This window comes from Centrocercus urophasianus, unplaced genomic scaffold, assembly GCF_019232065.1.
Source record: "Centrocercus urophasianus isolate 14NV4802_14NV808 unplaced genomic scaffold, USGS_Curo_1.0 seq_42, whole genome shotgun sequence".
In the NCBI taxonomy this organism is placed as follows: domain Eukaryota; kingdom Metazoa; phylum Chordata; class Aves; order Galliformes; family Phasianidae; genus Centrocercus; species Centrocercus urophasianus.
In genome coordinates this window covers 1275827-1294569 of record NW_024885000.1, presented here as the reverse complement: position 1 = coordinate 1294569, position 18743 = coordinate 1275827, and the positions used below count along the sequence as shown (strand labels likewise).

Below are 18743 nucleotides of genomic sequence, written 5' to 3'. Positions count from 1 at the left end.
CCCAGGTGACCAATGCAGGGGTCCACGTGCCCTGGGGGTGCCACCGAGCTTTGGGGGCCAGCGGGGGCTTTGGGGACAGACCCCCATGCTGGGAGCAGCACACACCTCTGGTGCCTTCCCCAGAGGACTTCAAAGTGCTTTAGAAACGGTAACTCCTTAACAGCCCTGCAAGGTACGGCTGAGAGGTGAGGGTGGGGAAACTGAGGCACAGTGAGGAGGCAGAGGGCAGCAGCAGGTGTGGGATTGCCAGCCCAGCAGCATGGAGGGGAAGGCCAGAACCCAAAGCTGTCCCCGAGCTCAGGGTATGGGTGGAACAGGGCAGGGGAAGCAACCCTCCCCCTTATGAATAGTTGGTGTTTATACTGTGTTTTACAGCTGCAAAGCTCTTTGCAACCAGTACACTGATTGATTTTCGTTTTCCCCTTCTGAGCAAAGGGCAGCCGGCTCCCTTTCCTGGAGGGGGAAACTGAGGCACAGCCTTAAGCAGAGGGGCGAAGGCCACGCACACTCTGGTGGCAGCAACACCAGGTTGGGGTGCAGCGATCTCCTGCGCTCCCCAGTGCTGCTGTTCCTCCGTCAGGGCTGCTCTGCTGGTGCCGTGGATCACCAGATCTCTTCTGCAGAACCTTCCAGCCCGCGATGTGCTCCCTCCCCACAGCCCCACAAACACCCTGTCAGCACCCTGGGCTCTGTGGGCTGACCGTGACTTTCCCCATGCTGGTGTTGCTAAAGACTTTGCTTGCTCTGGTGCTTGCAGGGAGCTTGCACAGCCATCTCATCCCAAACCTGCCCTGCGCAGACCTTTCTGGAACTCCTATCTGCACAGAACTGCCTGGGGAAGCAAAAGGATCACGAGCCTCAGCTCCGAAGGTGAATTCTTGAGTCAACCCCTTCCCTCCCCTCTTTGACACAGAGGTGCTAAGGGACAGGTTCCTCTGAAGTGGAGGCACTGGGAGCACAGAGAGGGGGGCTGCAGCCAAGGCTCTTTGCTAGGACAGCCATACACGTCTTCAAATACGCCAGCTTTTCCTTGGGGAAGAGAAATACTTCCTTTTGTGCCACTGTCCTAAACTTCACAGCTCAGGACTACATCTTCAGAGTGCAATATGACAGACACACCCCAAGTGCAGCTGCTGCCCACGGGGAAACCACACCATGCTGGGGGCTCTCAATAACCAGAGCAGCCCCCACTAGCCCCAAGCTGCTGCAGGAATCCCCTGTCCATGCCATGCAAACCACCCGGCTGCTCTGGAGGCCCCACAGTAATGGAAACAGTAGCTTATGATTTGCCTTAGTAAATTCATTAGTGTGTCAATGGAAGTCCCAAGCTACCAGGAGGTGACTGCAAAACCTTCCGGTGCCTTGCCCTATGTACCGTACATTGGAGTCGTGTAGAAAAGAGTTTCCAGTAGAAGAAATGGAAGACATGGGGAAAGGTTTTCTTTGTTTTTGTACAAAGAGTCTCGCTTGGAATCCATGGCTTCATTCTCATAAATAAGAGGTCCTTAGTACATGTCCTTGTAGATCTCCTGCAGGAGAGGGTGCAGGGAGGTCTCTGTCTCTGTCTTCTTGATCTTCTGCACCAGCTGGGCATGCTCTGTCACCAGCTGCCGCAGGTCAGCCATCTTCTGCAGCAGCTTGGGGAAGAGGTACTGGGCGTCCGGGTGGTTGGACTGCAGGTGGAACTCCAGCGCTCGGAGGATGTTGTCTTGGATCTCCTCCACCTGCTTCACGTTCATCAGGCCGGGACGGTCTGTGGGGAGGAAGCATGGTAGGTGGTGTTATGTGGAGGCATGGAGATGGGGAGTGGAACCCGCCCATAGTGACTCCAATCTGGTCAACCAAGAAAAGGGGGAAAGTGCATGCCCTCAGACTGCACGTCCTAGAGCAGCTGATGAGAAAGGGATGGTACTTGGTGCAATCTTGGGAGTCAGAACTGTTCAGTTCTTCTCTCACCCCTCTAAGACTTGCAACCCATGGCATGGGGTTTAAACCAGATTAAACTTAAAGATCTCTTCCAACATAAACCATTGTATGATACTATGATAAGGCATCCATGCCTGACCTCTGCCAGCAAAGGCCCTGCTGAAGCACTGGGTTAGCTGCAGCCCGGCCCCTCCAGTCCCCATATCCCTGGGGGATTCTGTATCTGCTCACCTCCGCACAGGATAATGGCAGCCACAAACAGAGACAGGTCGCTGTCATCCAGCTCCAGTGCGTTGAACTTCACAGCAAACTCAAACTTGGGCTCCATGATCTCGTTGAAGGGCTTGCGCAAGCTACGCAGGAACTCGCGGGTCACGAAGCCATTCCCGTTGGCCACCAGCAGCCCATCCTTGTTCATGATAGAGGCCAGCATGGCAAAGATGGCCTCGTGCACCCCATACTTCAGCAGAGTCACTTGGTCATTCAAGTAGAGGCCTATGAAGCTGGGGATGCTCTTGGCGAACTCGGTGAGCTCCCGCACAGTTTCTACAGTGGTGCACTGGCAGCGGTAGAAGACGTGCACGCCAATCTCCTTGTAGGGGGGGATCCCATTCACCAGCTGTTTCCAGACCAGCCCCTTTTCTGCTTGCCACAGGGTGTCCATGTCATGGATCACAAAAGGCTGCTTGAAAAAGAAGAGAGTGGTCAGGAACCTGCTGCACTCATGCTCTGCCCAGGACACTCGCCTCTGCCTGTCCATTTGCTGCTCTCTCCTGCTGCTGCTAAGGGAGCACTGGCAAACGGCACCCACACACACGTGCACAAGTCTGAGGAGAGGTGGGAATTTTTCCAGCATGTGCAAGACATGTAACGACCACATAGCAGGGAACTGGTGCATGTGCAGTAGTTACAGCAGGAGGAAGACGAGCCCAGAGAACAGTCCCCCCCACACGGGCTGCAGCCAGCCCTGCCTGCCACTGGAGAGAACTTACTGGGGTGCTGCTGGCCTTCCCGGTCAAGATACCTCTCGCTTTCTTTTTGGTCATGTTGAAATTTTTCAGGTAGGCGTGGTAGATGTGCTTGGAGAAAGCTTTCAGGTCGGCCACCTGTGGGTTCTGGCAGCTGATCTCACTTGCCGTCAGCCCAGCTACCAGCTTCCTCTTCTCTGCCTCCGGCATGCGGCCAAAGCGGATCGCTGCGAGGAGCAAAACCAGAGAATCAGACAACATAGCCTCTCATCTCCACTCATATGGGCTCTACCACAAGCCCTGCTTCCCACATAAACACCTTGGCTGGGCCAGAAGCAAGATGGTTCCACCTGAAGTTCAAAAATCCCAGCAAGCTGTGTGCCTAGTTCCCACCGGGCCAACACAAAAGGGAGAGCCATGTGCCAGCAGCCAGCCTGCATGGCAGGATGAAAACGCCCATTCTGGTACGAAAGAAATGGAAGATGAGGCCCAACGCCCTGCTGGGCTTGAAAGAAGCTGATTCCTTGGCAAAAAAAGTCACAGCGTAATGCAAGCTACATATGGCCTCTCCATGTGAATCACAGAACCATGGAATGGTTGGGTTGGAAGAGAGCTTACAGCCTCCTAGTCCTACCCCTGCTGTGGGCTGGGTACCCCCACCAGCTTAGGCTGCCCATGACCCCTTCCTTGCCTCAGGCATCTCTAGGGTAGGGGCACCCAAAGCATTGAGAAGCAGTGCCAGAGCCTTGCTGCCCTCTGGGTAAAAGATTTCCTCCTAACATCTAACCTAAATCTCCCCTCTTTTAGTTTAAAATTGTTTCCCCTTGTCCTGTCACTATCTGCCCGTGAATCCTCGGGATGAAGAATTGCTCATGGGACAGATGGCCCAGGGCACCTCACCAGCATGCCCAGGAAAACAGTGACACTCACCATTATGTGACATGCCCAACGAGAGGCATTTCTGGAAGCGGCAGTACTGGCACTTATTCCGGTTCTTCTTCTGAATCTTGCAGCTTCTCTCACACTTTTCATATTCCAGCTTCATGCGGATCGTCCGGCGGAAGAAACCCTGCACAGAGTGGGATGAGGAGCAGGGAAACAAGGGAACAGCAGCGTTAGCACCCACACTTTAGGATCAGGCCAGTTTGTTATCCACAGCAGCTTCAAGGTTCATCCTCCACTGGGTGTTTTCAGCACAGAGCCACAAGGAGAGGTGGTGTGGTGGGAAAAGGGGTAGAGTGGGACTGGGTGTGTGATACTGCATGCAGCCAGCAGGGAGGGATGGAGGAACAGGCTGTGGGCCCCAGCCTGCAGGGAAGTCTGGCAGGGCCTCACTGCTAATGCAGCTCCGCTGGCATCTGGTGCGGGGGGAAGGAATTTTAGAGGTGCGGCCAAGCTGTGGCCGGCGATCCCAGTGGGATAAACACACAGCTCATGGCTGATCTGCAGCACAGACAGCATCTTTAAAAGCAAAGCCAAGGTCCCCATTGGGGTAGAAGGATTTGCTTTACAAAATAAAGCGTAACAAGCTAAGAAGTGGGACATGTTTGTCTGACCCAGGCTGAACCCCACGCTCCCCGGGGAGGACGCACCTTGCAGCCCTCGCAGGCGTGCACACCATAGTGGAAGCCCGAGGCTTTGTCTCCACAGACTCTGCACTCCACGTTCAGCGCCCCCGAGGCCGTCTCCTCACAGCCCATCTGCAGTTGGTCTGACAGGGAGGGAGAGGAGCTCTGTGAAAGGTCTGCAAACATAACAGAATCTGTCCTTCTGAACAGCAGCCACAAGCACAGCGTTGCACCCAACCCCACCAGAATGGGGCTGATGAGGCATTTCCAGCACCGCCTCCAGAGCTGTGTTTGGGTGGTTAGCCTCTGAGATTAGGCACTGACCACAGGCTGATGCCATGTATGGAGCCACAGCGCTGTCAGGAGCTAAAAGGCTCCACATCAGTGCTGAGTTCAGAAGGATCAGAAGGACTCTAGAGCTTAACTTTCGGCAGTGAAACCTCTCCACAAGTTTTGCAGTGTAGCTAGCATAACTCATACGATCAGTTTGCACTGAGGATTTCAAGAAGCAGACAAAGAATGGTTCTCAGCACCCTGGGAGACCTCCCCTCTTCAATATGCACACTCTGGGGCTCACCCCCACCTCCTGGCTCTATTTCCATCTCCCAACCACTGCCACCGGCTGTGTGGTGACTGCAGAGGAAGAAATAGATCCTCCATGCTTTGGCGCTCAATTAATTACTGCGTGAGACCACCAGAAGCCCAGCTCTGTTCACATGCAGGCCCTTCTCTGTGACTGTGGGGGATGTGGCTCCACTCACCGGTGTAGCTGCTCGAGGGCAGTGAGCTGTCTGGTCCTACACTTGGGTCCGAGGCTCCGCTAGGCACTGTCACTGCCTCTTCCTCTTCCTCCTCCTCTTCCCTGACCTCAGGTACTTCCTCCTGTAGTTGTTCCATAACTGATCACCCCTCAGTGCCAGGACTGCAATCCCTGTCATAGCTCTGGCATCATCCGCATCTATCCGAGATGGACCCTGCCAGTTGTACTAGCCTGTAGGCAGAGGGAGAGGCGTGTCAGTGCCATGGGTGCAGCCCCGCCATCCTGCTTTGCTTTGTGTCCTTTCCATGGTGACAAGCAGACCCTGGGTCTCCTTAAAGGCTGCTTTGCTGGAATCGTGTGTAAAGCCCAGCAGACTGATTCCGGGACAGCAACCAGCCCACAGCCCACAACCCAGGACCAGAGGCCGGTGCTCCCCACCCTGCAGATCCCACAGCAGAGGCACCACCCTGGGCAATGTCCCCTGCAGCCATCAGCACCCTGTGCTGTCACAGTGGCAGCCAAGGATGGGGTTTGGCACAGCCAGGACTACCGGAAGGGTTCAGATAGCACACGCTGCAGCTGCCAGCACCGAGCTCAGCTCCACACTGTCCTCAGCCCAGCGGCTGCAGGGGGCACAAGCAGGGCTCTGGGTCTGCAAGTCCCAGCCCCACACTGGGAAAGTGACAGCTTCCTGCCAGCTCCTTCTCTCCCACTCCTTCCCGTTACAGCAGTGGTGTTTATTTTCACTCCTGTTGTAACCAGCCCCAGCTCCTCTGCCAAGAGCCATTCAGCTGAGCTTGCTGCTGCCGCTCGTACAGCTGCGGGGCTGTGCTCAGCCATGGGTCTGGCTGCACAACCCAGCCCATGTCCTAATCCGGGGTTTCCTGTGGAGGATCAGCGTGGGCCCCTTCTCCCCGTGTCTCCTCTCCCTGTTTGTAGTCATCCATCCCATTCCTGCTGGGCTGATGCTGTTCCCAGCCCTGCTCAGTGTCCACATCCCAGCCTCCAGATCTCAACCCCTGCACTGAGTCCTCCTCCAGCAATTAATGCCCAAAGCCTGTTCTACACAGAGTGCAGCTATTTCCATAAAGGAGTTATTTTAAGGTAGAGAATCCAGATGCTCTATTTCCATCAAACAAGCCACTGACATCCAGCTTTCCCCAGGACAGCCCCAGTTATCAGACTCCAGTTAAACTGTTAGCATCTTCATGCACTAAAGCGTGCACCTTGCTTGCAGGGGACTTGCACAAGGGCAACCCGTGAGCAAATAGGTGCTGGTGGCACAGGGCTCCCTGGGCTACTTCGCCCTCCTGCAGCATCCCCCCCTCCTCTGTTCCCAGTCACTGCACTTGTGCTGCAGCCAGCTCCTCGGGAAGCTGTCAGCACTGAGCAAGGTCAGATGGGCGAGCAGCAGCCAGTGCCAAGGGGGAGGACAAAATCTGCAGAGGGGAAGCTGAATGTCAGTGTGCTGCAAAGCCAGCAGCCAGGCACCCCAAGAGCTGGTGCCAGAACATAACCTCGGTCTGCTCTCGCTTCTTCCCTGCATACCAGGAGTTCAGAGCTGTGGAGACAGCACTGTGTCAAGGAACTGGGACTGTGATGTTACCCACAGCTCTGTCAGGAGCAGCAAAGGGGCACAGGGCTTGCAGAAGTGCTGTGTTCCCTGTCTGTGCCTCCTGGGCAGCACTGAGCAACCATTCAGGGCTGTGTTGTCCTTGGCCTCCACTAGCGCAGTGGGGCACACACGCAGGCAGGAAAACCTATTTGCTGGAGATGGAGGATAACAAGCTGAATCTGTTTAAAGTCTATATATAAATAAATGCACACACATCAGGGAAATGCTTTTTGTCTGGATAGCAGTCGGTAGGGTAGAATGGTAGAAGGAGGTCTATGCAGGACCTTGCACTCCAGGGCAGCAGCAAGCTCTCCCAGACCCACCAAAGCAACTCCAAGGCTGTGCTTAGAGTTGCTCTAGCTGCAGATGGCTGTGCAAACCCCAGGGGTGTGGGAGAACAGAGAACAGGACACATCTGACAGCAACAGCAGACTCCAGCAGAGGTGTCCCATGTCAGCGAGGGCAAGACAAGGATATGTATCCCACCCATGGAGAGAGAAAAGCTTTTACCAGAAAGTTCTGAATGTATTGTTTTAATATCTTCTTGCAGGCCAAGAGCAGAGGGGAGCTGCGGGAGCTGTTTGCACACCTGCCTTTCCCTGAGCCCTTCCCCAGTTTTCCAAACAAGGGAAATAGAGAGAGGGGGGGAGGCATTAATTTCAGCCAGGCTTTCAGCAGATGAAAGGCAGCAGGGATTGTGCCCACACTGCAAGGTGCTGGGCATGGCCCTGCATTGCTGCAGGGGATGTGCAGACCCCAGACCCTCTGACTTTGGGAGTGAAGGCAGCAGCCAAACACAGAGACCTCCAAGCCCTTTCATGCTTTCAGCTGAAGGATTGAGTGTAAAGAACAAGCCAGCACTGGCTTGATTAAAATCAGTGCAACAGCTTCTTTGACTCCATTTAGTGCTGGATTCTTCTGGCACGTGCAGAGAGGACAGAGAACTATGCCAGCCTCCAGGACGCTTCATTCAGTCCCAGGCACTGGGGAGATCCCCTCCTGCCAGCCCCAACAAAGGCGTGCCTCTGAGGGCAGAAAGTGTTTGCAGAGGATCACACAGCAGCAGCCATGAGCACAAAGGGGATGTGCTGCCTCCCTGCAGGCCCCCTGGTTCAGAGTGGGGTGGCTGAGCTCCATCTCTCTGAGAGGACAGAGGGACAGTGGGGGACCCTGCACAGCTCCAAGGGGTGACACCCAGGATGGCTGTGTGGAGGGCAGAGGATGCCCAAAGGATCCTTCTCATCTCCAGGAGCTCCTTCCCCACTTGATGCCTGCAGCCCAGGCATTTTAGGGTGTGAGAAGTGCCCACTGCCCTGCAGGGTGTGCAGGAGGGCTGCAAGGGATGTGACGGAGCAGCCCAGTTCCTCATCACTGCACACAGAGACATGCATTCCAGCACAGACACTGAGGGGCTGGCAGCCACCAAATTAAAACAGAGTGCTTATAATTAGAAGGACTTCATCTTTAAAGCAGGTGTAGTTTTGCTGAGGGTGAGCTCCAAAAAAAAAAAAAAAAAAAAAGCAACCTCAGCATGCTCACTGTGATGGAGAGAACTCTCCCACCTCTATGCCCCTCACAATTGTTTCTTATTCAGACAGGGTTGGAGGCAGCTCCATGTCCAGTCCCCACTGCATGCTGCATTGTCACCACGTGTGTCTCCTCCTTGGAAGATGGAAGCTTCCAGGCAAAAGAAAGTGCCAGAAATGGCCCAGGCTTCTCAAGGGACAGCTCACAATGTCAACCTGCTCCAACAGTTGTTTGACTTACCGTAAAGGAGGTCGCAGGGAGCCACGAAAGGAAACCAACTCACCATGGAAGCACATCTCTGTGCTCATTTGGAGAAAAAAATTAAAACAAATTCATCCAAATGCACATCCTGTTGATTGTGCATTCAGCACTGTATGGGAGCGTTTTCTCAGATGGAGTGCATACTGAATACACACCAAAAAACCAAATTGATTTCCATTAAAAAAACTTGGTTGACTCTTATTGGCCATTATTTGTAGACATCCCTTGGATTGTGTCACCATTTCCGAAATCTGATGATCAAGTACCAGTTTTTGTTCCTCCTCCTTCACGTCACCTATTGCTAATAAAAGCCAAATAATAGCTAAGCAGATGCTGCAACACAGGAAAGGTAACCAAGCGCAGAAAACCAGGAGACACAACCATTGAAAACATGTTTGTTTTTTGTTCCTGAAAGATCAGCACGCCTCCTCATTAGCTAATGAGATCCCAGAAGCACTTACTACTTAAGTGTTTCCTCCCTCACTCAGAAGCCTTGGCTGCAAGGCAGGCTCTGTGCAGGAATAAACAACTGGAGCTGGCAAGGCAGAGAAAGCATTTGCCCCAACACCATGGATGTCCACTCCTTGTCCTTTCCTCCACTGCTGCTGTCTGCTTTTCACCAAGTATAACCCAGCCAGCTAAGCATCAGGTGCTGCCTGAGCTGCTATTACTGTGTTGCTGCTAATTACTCAACAGCATATGACAAAGGAGTACAGGAGATTCCCCTGCTTGCCTCAAGCTGCCAGGCTTGCCAATGAATCACACATCAGCCACATGCTACAACTCATCCACTTCCTGGATACTGAGGAAGAGAAATAAGTCAAAGAGTTGTGAAACTCACTGGATTCTTCTCTTTTTGCATCACAGCTGTCCCCAGAACCAGGTCAATGCACTCCAAAAGGAACTTCCTGCTTTCTCACTAGTGCTGGGTTTTTTTGGAGGGCAGGACCTGCAGGAGGGGCTGCTCTTCCTTTTCAATTCGTCTTCCAGAAGCTGCAAAGATACCTCTGGCTCCAGGGGCTCCAAGACATATCTGATGTGCTGCAAAACCTGTAGATGGCACATACTGGATGAGTGTTTGTGCTTCTACAGGATCATCCCTACACAGCTCACCTGCTTTCCAGAAAGAGGCTCTCTGCCCTCTTCAGCCTTGGAGCTCCACAGCTCCCTTTTGCAAAAGGGGTGGAAGTAGGATGGGCACCAAAGAGCTGAATGCTCACCAGCTTTTATCCAAAGTTCTGCTTTGTGACTTGCAGCAAATCCTGTCAACCCCCATACCTCCATTTCCTTCATCATCAAAAATAATAATAATTGAGTTCTGTAGTGCTTCCTTCCTCGTCCTTTCTTTGCTGCATTAGCTCACAGAGACGTCATGTTTTGGACCTCAATGCCAAGTGTCATTGTTTGTTCCCATATTATGGATTTGGACACCTGTTCCCAGTCACGCTCGCAAGCCTCGCCTGCCCCAGGTCAGCACACCATGCTGCTTGTGACCGTCTCCTCTGGCTGCTCATTCCCATATGAAATGTTTCCAGGATTGCTTTCAACAAGTAAACTGCCAAGTCTCACGCTGGAAACTGCCAACTGATATTTGTGTTTTGCTGTCAACTCAGGACAGTCCAGAGTGGGCAGGGGATGTGTGCAGCTGAATGATGGGACGAGGAGCACATCCAGGAAACAAGCAGCTACCAGAAAGGTGACACCTTCTCAGTACTGGAAACTGCACAGATGTGTCGTCATTTGAGAAGATCATTAAGTTTGGTAATGAGAGAGGACCATCCCTGCTCACACCAGGGCACAGCAGAGGTGACATGACTTGTCCTGTGATGCTGGGCAGCGCTTTGCCCGGCTGCCTGTGGGCACGTTGGCTTTGGGATGGCGTGTTGCTGTGGGCCAGCAGCTTGGCTGCAGCATGCCTATACAAGCACTGCAAAACAAGCTTGCTCCACGCTGCATGAACAGGCTGCCAGGGAAGAAGACGCTGCTGTTCTCTGGAGGCCATGTGCTGCAGGAGGACAGTGCTTTGGGCACACTGCATTGAGCTCAAACCGCTTCTAGTGCTGGGAGGGACGCAAGGCAGCTTGTGAAGCTGTCAGGACGCGCGGTATCCTGACCCCACATGCCCATCCTGCTGCCAATGTAGAGCCAGTGCCCAGCATCAGGCTTGCTTTTACATCCCTGCTTCCTCTCTGGAAGTGCCCAAGAAGCTGCCTGGGAACACTCCCCTTTACCATCCCAAAGGGAAATAAAGTCATCACTCTCTGAACCTCCAAGTTCTGCTGCATTTGCTCCAAGGTGCTGGCTTTGCTTACAGACCCCTCGTCCACGGATCCACAGCAGGCCACGTGGGAGGATCTGGTTTCAAGAACACCAGTAATTATAGAACAGAGCTGACGGGAGGAGCTCGCAGGAACAGCAGTGAGGTTCCCAAGGCAAACAACAGGCACAAGCTCAGAACTGCACTTAAAGGGAAATCCAGGAAAGCAGTAAGTGCAGCAAGTTGCCACTGCAAACTCCAGAGTCAAGGAGCACGTATCTGTGGGAGCACTGGGTGGCAGTGAGTGTGGCTGCCCTACAACAGCACTGCAATCAGAACACGGCACGGTTTCCCTCAAAGCCTCTGTGTCACTGGGACACCAGTGAGCGTCCTCACAGGGCGATCAGACCCCTGGAAAAGCAACAGGGAAACAGAGAAACACAGCAGCAGGCCACTGCTCTGAGTCACTGGAGCCAAATTTGGCAGGAGCCAAGTACCCAGCAAGACCTAAAACCAGGCAGCAGGTACTCCCAAATCCAGGAAACCAGCCACAAAAATATCATCAAACCTTTCTGCAGTGATTGAGATCCCCTGTGCTAAAGCTACCAGTCTGTAAGCTTGCTATGCTTACACTTGGACTCCCAGCAATGCACTACATATTTTGTAGACCGTAGCAAAATATCCCGAGCACTCGGCATGCAGCCCTGATCCCAGGACACAGCTGACAGTGAGCAATTATGCCCAGGCACGGGTTCAGATGATTCAGCACAGCCTGGGAACGTCCGCACCGAAGTGGTTGGAACAAATTGCCACGCTCGTTTCATCTCCCCTTCAGCCACAGAAAGGGAGAGAGAGAGAGCAAATCTGAGTTTGACTGCATCCGGAGAGCATTAAAATAACTTTGTTGCACAAAGTAGTTCAACACCCTCTCAGAGATCTGGAAGAGAGATGTTTCCTTACTATTTTTGGCTACGCTCAGTGTAGCAAGAGCTGAGGGAGGAGCAGAAGTTTCCCTGTTTTCAGCCGCGATAGGATCAGTGACCCCTGCCAAGGAGAGGATCTCAGCATGCTCCTGACTGCTTGGACTTCTGCCTCGGCTCCTAGAGAACAAAACACTGTAGCAAAGCCTCAGCACCTTTCGTAATACCCTCACCTCTTGGGCACAACTGTGAGCCCAATACATAGAGCTCCCAGGACCTCCCCAGCCCCAACCCCACACTCATGCATGCACACCATCAGCTCTTTTCTGATGTCCCTAAGTCACACAAATAACCCCTCCTCACAGATATGAGAACCCACAGACTTTTTGCATCAGCCCTCACAGGGTTGACGGCTTCCATGGTCCCACAGCTCTGGTAAAATCCATAAAAATCAGCATAATGTTAAGAACAATTTTAGGTACTTTAAGGCACATTTCAGATTTGCATTAAGATGAAATTGAGACTTGCATTAAAAACAAAAACATCAGACCGGATCGAGACTTGAGCACCACTGAGGTGACGCATCTCCCCTGTTCCCTCTTTAGCCTGACAACACCTTTCCTAGAGAGACATTTACTACCAGCAATATGATTCAGAGCAAAGTTTGCCTTAACAGATCACCAGAAAAACCCCAAAACTTCCCTATCAACTTAGATAAGAAAGCTCACCTGCCCTTATAAACCATCATATCCATTCCTTATCTGCATTCCATATGTCATTGGGTTGAACTTGCATGTTCTATTTTTTCCCATGCAGAGTTGCAATTCACAGATGGGCAAACCAGAAAAACACAGCACGGGGGCACTGTTTCTGGTTAACACAAGCACCATCTGGCTGCTGCTATCCACAAGCCAGAAAGATGCCCTGCTGAGAACCCAGCAACAGGAGCGAAGTGTTTCTGACTTGTATGCTTTCATCTTGACACCTCTGTCAGGTCAGGATTCCCTGCAAACTGCAGCCTCAGGTTTGCCTTTTGAGCAAGATCTGTTGGGGGGGTTTCCCAAGGAAGCACCCCAGCACATACCTGATCCCTTGTGATGTTCATATTCACAAGCTCTTGAAGGACACAGACACGTGTCAGACACTGTGATCACAACAGTAATTTTAGAGCATTACTGGAAACTAAGACCCATCGCAAATCAGTTCTGCTCTGTTCTTGCAGTCAGGCAGCAGTCCATCGAAAACCATTCTCATTCCTGGGTCTACAGGGTTCATATTGGCATCAATTGCAATACTCTATGAAAAGTAACTTCCTAGGCATTCTGCCAATGCAAATGTGTTCTAGAGTACAAGATTAAAGAAATAAAATAGCTCTTCTACTGAAGAATCCCATTTGTACTCACTATGGAAATCATTTGTGCCTGTCTTTACTTTGCCAGAGTCTCAAAAATTTCTGCAACAGTGACAAGTAGCATCTCTGAACAGTGATAACTCTAAAAAAAAATAGAGACTTCTCTTCTCTGCAGCACCTTATGCAAAAGCAGACCCATGGCAGCCAATACAAACAACAAAACAAGCCCACACCCCTGAAATTCCATAGTGAGGGCAAGCCTGACTGTGTTCCAGCAGCAAATAATCTCTTAGCCATAAGCACTCGAACAGCATCGCACCTGATTAAAAATCACTTGCCTGTCAGCTCCTGCTGCCTGAAGGAATCTGTGAGCCCCTTACTGTGCCAATCTCTTAGTCTCTAAGAACACAGTAGAGTTGCAGTTCATAATTGAAAAGCCACAGCAGAAACATTCCCCCAAACACAACAAGATGTACTGTACAAAAATACAGATTTGTCAACAGACAACACTCTCGAGAGGAGACCGTTAACATCAGCAAGCAATTCTGCACAACAATGCTTCCCTGATCAACACAGCCTCATGTGGCTCATTACAAAATCCTCTCCATACACTGCAAAGTTCCTTGGAAGTCCACGTTCCAAATGCCAGCACTGAGAGAGCAGAACAGTTGCATAAACTTTAAGAGACATTTTATAACTTTGCCCCATCTCCATCCAGCTGAATACATCAGATGTGTGCTGTGGCAGAAATAAACCCACCCCCTCAGCACAGACATGCAAGTGACCATCCTGAGGAACTTGAGCATCACCATGGGCAGCACTGGAGTCTGAGCCACGTCCTCTATTGCAGGGCTGAAACAGTAATAACCCGCTCAGTTTTGCCTGAGTAAGCAGTCATGCAGTAGCAGATGTTGTCAACATTGGTGCCAGATTGCGTGAGCGATAGGTAGGTGATCATTTACCTAAGTGCAGTCCTCTCCAATTTAAAAGGCAATTTCAACTGTATAAACCATGAAGTAACCAAACACTGTTATAGTTCGAAAGCAGCTGTTGGCTCAGAGGAACAGGGTGAGACCACAATGCTTAAAGCGCACGCCTCAGCAGAATCCAGAAAGACCACATTCAGAAACTGAGCAAAAAGTAAGGCACAGGATTTAGAATTAAGAAGCAACTTCAGAACGTCTCTGCTCACAGGGAAAAGTGAGACTTGGTGAAAGCTCTTCCTCGGCTCTTCCCTACCCCAGGTTTTAATAAAAATAAGCAGCGTGCTTTTCAGACCTGAAGGCAGAAGGGAAAAGTTACCTCTCTGCAGCTGTCCCTGCCTGCCCGCCGCTGAGAGCCGCCGTTCCGTTACCATGTCAGCATGGAGAGCTGGGGACCAGAGTGATCTGCAAGAGAACACAACACGGATTTCCACAGCTGTGCTGAAGGCCAGATATTTATGCCGCTGGGAGAACTGGGACAGATCCAGCGACGTCTCTGAAATTTAAACACACACTCCCTCTGCTGCGCGCTGCAGCCACTTGCTGGGCTGAGTTTCTCTCAGCCACTGTGTTGCCTTCCCCTTGTGCTGGCCACATTTGCAGCTCCATTATCCCCAATTTTTGTGACTGTGTGCAAAGTTGATATTAAAACATAGAGCTCATTGAAAAAACCTGCTACGGCCATGAGGTGGTTTGCTTTCTTGACCTCCTTGGGAGGCTGCATGAGAGTTACTGCAACTTTAATGAACCTCTCCGGTTCTTGAAACTTAAGGATTTACCAGAGTTCACCCCTCTTGGTTTTCCTGATAGTGTTGCAAATAACTGCAGGCACAGGAGAGCAGTCAGAGACCACTGCTGGGGGAAAAGAAAAAAAAAAAAAAGTCTTGAAGACTTTGAACGAGAGGACTTACAGAAAATATGCTCTATTTTTAGACAGTTATGCAGACTAACTGGACTAACACTAAACAAAGATGCTGTGAACATGATGCTACTTGAACCCACGTACCCTCCCTGACATTGCATAGGCTTAGCTGCTCCTCCCACCCTGATGGAAAAGCCCCGTTCTGCAGCACTGCCCCTTCCAGCAGCAGCAGGCTCCTGAGGCAGCCCAGCACTGATCCCACACCTGCAAACTGCAGCCTCTCCTGCACCTACCTCCCAGCTCCAACAGGCACCAGGAGTTACAGATAGCCATGACGACGCCAAGGAAGAAGCAAATCTGTCCCAAAAGCCAAAGCAACAATTTGTTGTGCTCTTGGAGAGGCTTACAGGGTGGGCATGGAGCAGGCTGATCAGCACCAGGCACATCCAGGGGAGGGCACAAGCCTGGAGAATAATCCCCGTCCCTTGGAGCAGAGCGTCAGTCCCAACACAATCTCTCTTCCTAGCAGTAATATAAAAGTACAGATAATACAAAGATCAGCCCCTTCAAAGCAAGCGATCACCTCTGCTCTGCAGGGAGAGGCTGTGGCACAGTGGCGCTGCACACATGCAGATGTCACCAAGGGGAGGGCACAGGTCCTGCAGCCAAGCCCTCTGCTCCAGCAGGGCTGTCAAGCACCCACCACAGCTCCACAGTCATAGCAGAATGCTGTGGCTGCAGCAGGCTTCAAATCCCACCCCAAAAACAGAAGGTGGTTTTTCCCACCAAACATCAAGACAATGTTCTTCATTAACTTCCTGATGAGAAAAGGTAATAAAGTTATTACATCCCCACTGGCACATCAGGAGCTGGCTTACTTCATTTCCACCAGCAGTAAAACCCATCCCCAACTCGGTAACAAAGTTGACAGTGTTAACCAACATATGAATCATGTACAGAGTGCACAAATCACACCCTGGGCTTGCCCCCAGCACAGGGCAGAGCGCTCACTGCTGCTGCCAGAGATCTGAGCACTAAGACTAAATCACCAGCTCACCTTGTGCAGCTGGCAGGCAAGTGCCAGGGCATGCCCAGCACAGTGTGCACAATGCACTGCTTGCACCAGCTCAGCAGGGTGCAGAGGGAGCTGCCAGCACATCAATCCTGAAAGCTTCCTCCTGCAGTTTTGGATGATAAGTCACAAGGAAAACTCACACCCGACATGTTTCTGTCAGCCAGGGAAAAGGATTCTCCTGAAGGCAGCAAGGAGTTTACACAGTGAGACTTCTCAGACCAAAAACTAGAAGTACAACATGGGCTGATGTACGAGGGTGACCAACTTGCACCTTCAGTCCTCCTGCACTGTAAATCTTCAGCCCCTCACACAGGGCTGTCCTAGCATGTGAGTGAGCACGAGGCCTCCTGGCCCAGCTGCTGGAGGTAAGAAGGCCAAGGCTGCCTGGAAGGAGGAAACCACACTGGGTTTGAAGTTCCAAGACACAATGCAGCTGATGGCCAGCAGATGCTGTGAGCATCACTGCACAGGGTTGGTCTGCTCTCTGCTCCAAGCTGCACCTTCAGCCACTGAGCCTCTCTGTGCCCTGATTTCCCATCCAGGGGCACTACAGCACAACACTCCTACCTCGTAAATATTTTGTGAGGCCTAATTCATTGCCTTGTGTAAATAAGCTGGAGTCCCATAAACAAATCAGGCAGGTAAGCATTATCTGAGGTGGAGTCAGCACACAGAAACCTTTGAAAGTATAATAAGGCCAGGAGGCATTTTGACCACAAAAAAAAGGAGAGGTCAAAACAGTTGGATGCAAAAGCAGGATCCTTGTTGCTTGTGATGACAGCCCTTGGAGGTGGCCAACAAAGAGGGAAAAAACACAGCAGGTTGGAAATAAAAAACAAAAGAGGGAAGTGGGAGGTGAAAGAAAATCACATCTCGTTCAGAGGCCCTGCCTCCTACTTCTGCACAATGCTTTACCTTTCACCTGGGACTTTTTACAAGTGCTTCTCAAGCTCGTTAAAAGCTCCAGTCCACCCAGTCAGCAGAGCTGGTGCCACCACAGGGCAGAGGCCCCCTGGGGGAGGGTGCAGCCCAGCATGGACTGCTTGGTCTACAGCCAGTGTGGATAAAGGTGGCAGTCCTTTACGCCATCGCTGCAGAAAATCAGAGGGAGCCGCAGCAAGGATGGGACCCCTGCTTCCCTACCAGAGGCCAACAAAGCCGCCTGGGGGAGCCCCTGGGGAAGGCCATCCACAGAATCACCAAGGTTGGAAAAGACCTTCAAGATCATCCAGTCCAACCATCCACCCATCACCAACACTAAACCACGTCCCTCAACTCAAAATCCAAACGTTCCTCGATCCCCATCCTTTTGCTTCTCCTTCCTGCCCACATCCCAGCAGAGCACCTCAGGGGTCCCCTGAAGCCACACACCTTTGGGGACACGCCTGTCCCTGACCCCCAGCCTGGCCATTTCCCCATTGCAAAGAGCACCTGCACCCTCATTAACCCACTGTCCCCACCTCCAAAGAGCCCCCCATCCCTCAGGAAGCCCTCAGCAAGCCGTCCCAGCCCCTCACGTAGCTCTCAGGATCCCCCCCGCGCACCCTCCCCCCCCGCGCGACAGCCCCCGTCCCCCCGCCACCCTACAGCCCCCCACCCCCACGTGCTCACAGCACCCCACACCAAATCCCTACGCCCCTCCGTGCTGCTCCCGCCCCGTGTCCCCTCGCGACCCCCGCCCTGTCCTCACCTCCCGTGACGGCCCTGCTCCCGTCCCGCAGCTCCGCCGCCGCCGCCGCTGCCCCCCGCAGCCTCACGTCACCGCGCCCGCCCTGACGCCACCGCATTCCCAGCGCCCCGCAGCCAATCGGAGCAGCCCGGAAGTGAGTACCGCGTCACCACGGCAACGGCCCAAGCTCGCCCCGCCTCCTCTCTGTCGCACGGCGCCCCCTGGCGGGTTCAGGACGCACATCTCCTTCTCGCGTGAAAGGCGCGGGGCATCATGGGAAATGTAGGAGCTGCCCGCGGGCGCGCTAAGTAAAGAGGGGGGGGTGGAGGCACAAAATGGCGCCGGGGGATGGGGGCGCCTGGCCTGGGGAGCTATGAGGCTTCCCCTCCGCTCCCCAGCACCTCCCTCTCGTTCTGCTCTTATACTGTGCTCAAAGTTCTTGGACTGGGCTGAGCTTACACCCTCATGCCTTGGGTAAACCACAGTGCCGGCTGATGGAATCAGTGGTGGTATGTTTTAAAGCACAAGCCTCATTCGTGCTGTGGTTGATGATGCCCCTCATTAATGAGATGTAACCACAATTAAGAACAGGCCTGGCACTGCTTTCAGGGAGTTACAGAGAGCTACACTATCTCTCCTGAGCTTCTTCCAGACTAAATCCCAGTTCCCTCAGCCACTAGTCGTTAGATTTGTGCTCCAGACCCTTCACAGCCTTGCCCTTCTCTGGACGTGCTCCAGGGCTTTGATGTCTTTCTTGCAGTGAGGACCTCCTTGCAACCTTTCTGCAGGAGTTTATTCTTAGGGTGAGGTGCTGGTGCACATCCCAGCACTGCACGCCCGCTGCTGACTCAGGCAGGTTGCTGCTCCTGAAGGATGGGACAGGCCTGGCTGCTCACAGCTTGGCAGCCGACCAAAGGCAGTGCTGACAGTGGCGCCTGACGTTCCCTCCACGCCTGTCCTCATACCATTAATTCTGGTGCACAGGAACTAGGCTGTTCAGA

At 52.6% G+C, this 18743-nt stretch overlaps 1 protein-coding gene across 12 annotated transcripts; it reads right to left on the bottom strand.

Moving 5' to 3' along the window:
• Nucleotides 1–1279: 1279 nt before the first annotated feature.
• On the bottom strand, nucleotides 1280–17821 carry PPARD (peroxisome proliferator activated receptor delta). 12 transcript variants are annotated; one of them, XM_042833561.1, is made up of 9 exons: nucleotides 17764–17821; nucleotides 15292–15520; nucleotides 14456–14541; nucleotides 5224–5453; nucleotides 4487–4638; nucleotides 3825–3963; nucleotides 2919–3121; nucleotides 2158–2611; nucleotides 1280–1753 (listed from the first exon to the last, which is right to left on the bottom strand). In XM_042833561.1, the coding sequence occupies exons 4-9, from the start codon at nucleotides 5357–5359 to the stop codon at nucleotides 1506–1508; spliced, it is 1332 nt and encodes a 443-aa protein (XP_042689495.1). In that variant the 5' UTR covers nucleotides 5360–5453; nucleotides 14456–14541; nucleotides 15292–15520; nucleotides 17764–17821; the 3' UTR covers nucleotides 1280–1505. The 12 variants fall into 12 exon arrangements, with proteins under 12 accessions (XP_042689495.1, XP_042689496.1, XP_042689497.1 ...); XM_042833562.1 differs by lacking the exon at nucleotides 17764–17821 and adding an exon at nucleotides 14916–14991 and having other exon boundaries at nucleotides 15292–17508; XM_042833563.1 differs by lacking the exon at nucleotides 17764–17821 and adding an exon at nucleotides 14916–14988 and having other exon boundaries at nucleotides 15292–17508.
• Between the last annotated feature and the right edge of the window lie 922 nt (nucleotides 17822–18743).

Coding starts and splice junctions, on each gene's coding strand:
- PPARD (XM_042833561.1), bottom strand. CDS start 5,359: ATGGAACAACTACAGGAGGAAGTACCTGAGGTCAGGGAAGAGGAGGAG. Junction 3,964..4,486: donor ACGCCTGCGAGGGCTGCAAG/GTGCGTCCTCCC, acceptor CACTCTGTGCAG/GGTTTCTTCCGCCGGACGAT. Junction 3,122..3,824: donor GTTGGGCATGTCACATAATG/GTGAGTGTCACT, acceptor TGCTCCTCGCAG/CGATCCGCTTTGGCCGCATG.